General features: G+C 43.8%; 1 protein-coding gene across 1 annotated transcript in view; it reads right to left on the bottom strand.

Moving 5' to 3' along the window:
* lad1 (ladinin) overlaps positions 1-4505 on the bottom strand; it is a 10990-nt gene extending 6485 nt beyond the window's left edge. The window contains exons 1-3 of the mRNA XM_080015757.1: positions 4384-4505; positions 3130-3318; positions 1338-1647 (exon numbers count right to left, since the gene is read on the bottom strand). Of these exons, the coding sequence (XP_079871883.1) occupies positions 1338-1647; positions 3130-3318; positions 4384-4421 (537 nt within the window). The 5' untranslated portion in view covers positions 4422-4505. The remainder of the gene's footprint in view (positions 1-1337; positions 1648-3129; positions 3319-4383) is intronic.
* Between the last annotated feature and the right edge of the window lie 495 nt (positions 4506-5000).

Here is a 5000-nt window from a genome sequence, read left to right as displayed (position 1 = left end):
ATGTGTGTGTTTCGTTTCTTTGTTTGTCTTGTGTAGCTGTGTCTGCGTGTGTGAGTGGGTGTGTATGTGTGTGTGTATTTGTGTGTATATCTTTTATGTGTGTGGGTATGTGTCCTACTTTGTATATTTTTGTGTATAATTAAGGGGGTGCTACCGAGGCTCTGTGAGATCTGAGAAAAAAAGGGCTCAAAGTACAAAGCACAATATACAGTTGATCGGTATTTGAATATTTAAAATATTTGACGATAATTGTGCTCCCTGTGTGGAACGGAAAAGTCTGTGTTCTCAAGTGTAGATAATGATTAACGTGAATCCGTCTCCGTGTGGGGCAACAACAACTCTGTGACGGGAGTAAAGCATTAATAGTCTGGAGCTGAGGAAAGTGTCTGTTTCATCTCTGTTGTTTGTTCCAAACTACTGGTTTGGAAGTGGAATACACTCAGTTATAATCTAACGCCGGTGATGCCAAGAATCCTAAAAGTCCTTCAGTTGCATTAAAGGGATGAACTCACCCTCCCTCCTTGAGTCCAATCAGAAGATATTTAGCGTTTATTGGTACCTGGATTTACTTTGGTGAGAATGACATCAAGAAAGGATAACGGTAGAACACTATCCTTATTTATCATCATTGATATGAATTACCATTTTGTTTTATCATTTCGTGAGATAACATGTTATTAATCCACCGGGGGGTTCATTTTTCATTCATTTTGCATATGCAGACTTCTATTTCCGTGCTTGGTTTAAAGGGAAGATTAATTGATAAATGTATTCCAATTCAAGGTTGTTTACTCTCCGTGGTTATAGCAAATCACAGGATTTGTTCCACAATATCCATAACTAATATCAGGGATATCCACTCCTCTTCACATTGATATTCATATTACATTGACATTTTATTACACTGTGGCTCTGTGGAATACTCAATTGTGATTGGTCAATAGCAGCAACCAGTGGTCAGTTATTTGTAAATAACGACCGCTGCTCTGTTAATAATGACCCGTTGCCAGGGGCAACCACTCCCCCGCCCGGATTCCTGTTGTTTTACGCCATAGTTGTGGAACCAATTTTCTCAGGAAAATCTCTCAACGCTTTTTAACTCAGTATTCAGTATTTTATTTAGTGAGGAGCTGTGTAATACGCAGGATAATGTACAGCCACCTAAAATAAATCCCCCTCAGCGTGATACAAGATCACCCTGTCGGGGGTTATTTTGCCGATAACGACCTGCTGGCTATACATTATCCCCTACGGATTAGATTTTAGAGGAGACAAATAACTGTAGCTCCTATTGGTGTGCGTGCGTGGGCGCGTGTCTGAGGCTCGAGACGCGTCACCTCTTTTTTCGTGGTGACAGCAGCCGCGGGGGCAGCGGCGCCGGAGGAGCCGAGTCGGGTGGGGACGGGGACGCGGGGCTGTTTGGTCGCGGTTTCTGCCGGGGACTCCTGCCTTCGCTCCTCCACCTCTTCGTCCTCCACCTCCGTGTCCCCCAGCAGCTCCACCCTGGCCCTTTGTCCTCCTCTGCCCTCCTCCGCCTCACCCTCCTCCATGTCCTTCTGCCGCCTCAGCATCTCCACGTGCCTCAGCCGCCGCTTCTCGTCGCGGACGCGCAGTATCTCCACAAAGTCCAGTTGGATCTGCTCCACACTGACACCGACAAACATGGAAAACATTAGAAAAGCACAAATCACTATTCACTGCGTTGAAAAACAATAACTGTACCTCAAATCGTAATGAACCACAGAAGCGGTTGATTCTCAAATTGGCACCCATATATCAGCTTTTCGGTTGCCAAGACTGAATGGTTGCCGAAATGTAACCATTTTTTTTTAACACATCGAAAGTGGTTGACAAAGGGGCAACCAGACCACAAGAGATGGTGAGGAATGGCCCAACCGGACAACTGTTATTGTCGGGCCCTGGGTAGCTCCTGTATTGTAATGCAGTAATGTGCAATAACAGTGTTGCCTAGTATCTCTGTTGTCTGTCATTGCATTGTATCTGAATGGGTATTGAATGTTTTTTGAGGATATAGGTACTTATAACGGTAAAATTGAAATGTGTTACTGTATTAATGGTGAATCTTGACCCCTAGATGACCGTGATATGATAGATATCATATCACCATATTTTTTGTCAATACAACCGCGCGCACACACACACACACGCGCACGCGCGCACACACACACACACACACACACACACACACACAGGCATGCCATTGACAGCAATGATATATGGTCCCCGGGGACAGTGATAGGACATTATCAGGTTTCTTTAATGAAAGGCTGCACAGTTCTCTCTCTCTCTCTCTCTCTCTCTCTCTCTCTCTCTCTCTCTCTCTTTCTCTCTCTCTCTCTCTGAGTGAAGACTCTCTTTGAAGACAGTGTCAGCAGCTCCAGGTTTTCAGCTGCCCATGTTTTGGAGCGTTTCATTCACCGCAGCGTGTGGTGTCAGATTGACTATAGAACGCCCTCCTTCAGGGGGAAAAGACCAAGAAGCATCGTTTGGTCCTAGGAAGACAACGACGCTCAGAGGAGCCTGTGCAATGTAGCTCAACCCGCTTGCAAACATGAAGAAAGGTATCAAGGGAATAAAGGAGATGGAGGGAGAGAGAGGTCCTATTACTAGACATGTACTATGAACAGCTGTGGCATTTCTACTTGGCTTTACCAGCAAAAGAAAGCCTTGGTTGGGCAAATTGAGGGGAATTTGAACATTGTCACTTTGTGCAAGAGGAGCATATCTTTGAATTCGGAAATTGGAAAAGAAAACCGGACCCCTGATCGCTGGGGCCCAAGTTTGTGGAGCTATCATTTGCTTGGGTTTTTATTGGAAAACGCATCTACCTTCAATTTTAACAACTCAAAAGTCTAAAGATTGTATGTCATTATACGGTCTGTTGCTTTTGTCATTCACAACTTGGCCGAACAATTTGCGGTAGGCGTCCATGTTTTCCCGGACAAAAGCAATGGAACAAATTGAAATACAGAGTTCCGACTTCCAAAGGATTGTGGTTGTAGCGGCCAAAAAGTACCGCAGATTGTACAATGATTTGAAATGTGAAAAGAGTGTCAACTTCCCGCACAAAGGCTGCTACGCCCGTGCTTCTGGAAGCAGCCGACTTACCTACTGGGGCCCTGGGACTTGTCAAAGGCGGAGTCGGTCCCGGGTGAGGTGTCCTGGCCGGGTGTGGCACCCGGGCTGGGCGAGGGCTCATCGCCGGCAGGCTCAGCGGCGCTGCTGGAGCTCCTCACCCTCCTCCTCCTCTCCCTCTCCACCTCCTCCTCATCCTCCATCGTCCACTGGCGTGCCAGGCTGTGAGGAGACGCAAAAGGTCTTTGCTGTGGCAGCTGTTCGCATCTTGTTTCACATCTGATACCTCATTTGATACCTCATTTGATACCTCATTTGGGACCTCATTTGGGACATGATTTTATTGTCTTTGGGAGCCCAATCTGAGAAGATCTTTAAGGTTGGGTATGATTTTGTCCAAACTTCTATACTTGTCTATACTATAGTGAGGGTGATAACAGTGGAAAATATGATCAAAACAGCCATTCTCTAATGGTGCGAATGTCTTTAAATGAAATAATGGTGAAATTTAACTATTGATCAATTTGTTGGGGACCCCCTAGAACCTCTTGAAGGACCCCTGGGGTGCCCAAACCCCATATTGAGAACCACTGTGCTATAGTGTCACTGAGAATTAATGGATCTATTACTATTATATTACTATTATTATTACTATTACTGTTACTATTACTAGAGTACTCCTACTATAGAGATAGTGATAGACTGATAAAAATTTAAATGGAAAGTGAAGGCTGAGAGAAAAAGAGAAACCACAATCAACCCATGCAGCGACTTTACTCTAAAACGTTATGATTTTGTTTTTCATTATCGGTTAATAAGCTCATATGATGAAAGAGAACCTGCTGAACTAGTTCCCCTCCTGTGCAGGCTGCTGCCACCAGTCACAACATGATGCTCGGATGATCTGCATAATGTTAGTCACACTGCAGCACGTCTGTTTTTTACTGTTAAAAAAAGCAGACACACCACGAATAATAAAATAATTCGATATCTGCAGATTTTGCGTTGCCTGAGTTATGTAGTGGAAAAACGCCTATTAAGACTATGAAGAAGTTTTTGACTCACTCCTGTTGTAAAGCAACGCACCTTTGCTCTCGTCCACGTGGCGCAAGTTGTTTTATTGATTTATTATGTTTGTTAAAATGCAGCCAAACAAACTTCTAATATCTACAAAAAAAATTATACAAAAATAAGAAAACAAAACGAAAACCAAATAAAAGTGACAGCGCATGAATCGCATGGATAAAAAAAAAAAAAGTTTGAATACTTTTCAGACAAAAGGCTTACCTTGATAAAGCGGACCAATTTTTCCGACTGATAGACATTTTTGGAATCGATTATATTCAGCCAATAGTCCGAGAGAGAGAGAGAGAGAGAGACGCACTGGAAAGAGGACCGCAGGTCTGGCAGTGAACAGGGTAGAAATCACATTACACAGTGCTGAGGGAAAATAAATCCACCCTTACCCCGTTGCAGGTCACATGACCACAAGGTAGGATACCTGAGAGATAGAGAGATAGAGAGAGAGAGAGAGAGAGAGAGAGAGAGAGAGAGAGAGAGAGAGACTTGCACATGACCATGTATGGTGGCAGAGAAGCCATAAAGCAGCATTACTGTAAAAGCTTCACAAAGTCACACGCAGTCATCTACTTCTAGGTTTTGGGATATGATCTTTATTCATATCTATATTTATATATAACCATTTATAATGGCTCAAAATGGACCTCAAACTGGTTAACAACCTGAACTCAGACATTCAGGTCCATTTGTAAAGCTACACCCACATTTTCCAATGTTGTTTTACTGGGAAGTTCTTCACAATGTGTGTCAGGCTGCAGCTTTGTCTGTTTGCGCTGGTGTGTGTGTGTGTGTGTGTGTGTGTGTGTGTGTGTGTGTGTGTGTGT

This window comes from Zeus faber (genome assembly GCF_960531495.2).
Source record: "Zeus faber genome assembly, chromosome: 15".
In the NCBI taxonomy this organism is placed as follows: Eukaryota; Metazoa; Chordata; class Actinopteri; order Zeiformes; family Zeidae; genus Zeus; species Zeus faber.
Note: the sequence above shows the minus strand (reverse complement) of the source record. Positions and strands in the feature narration are given on the sequence as shown.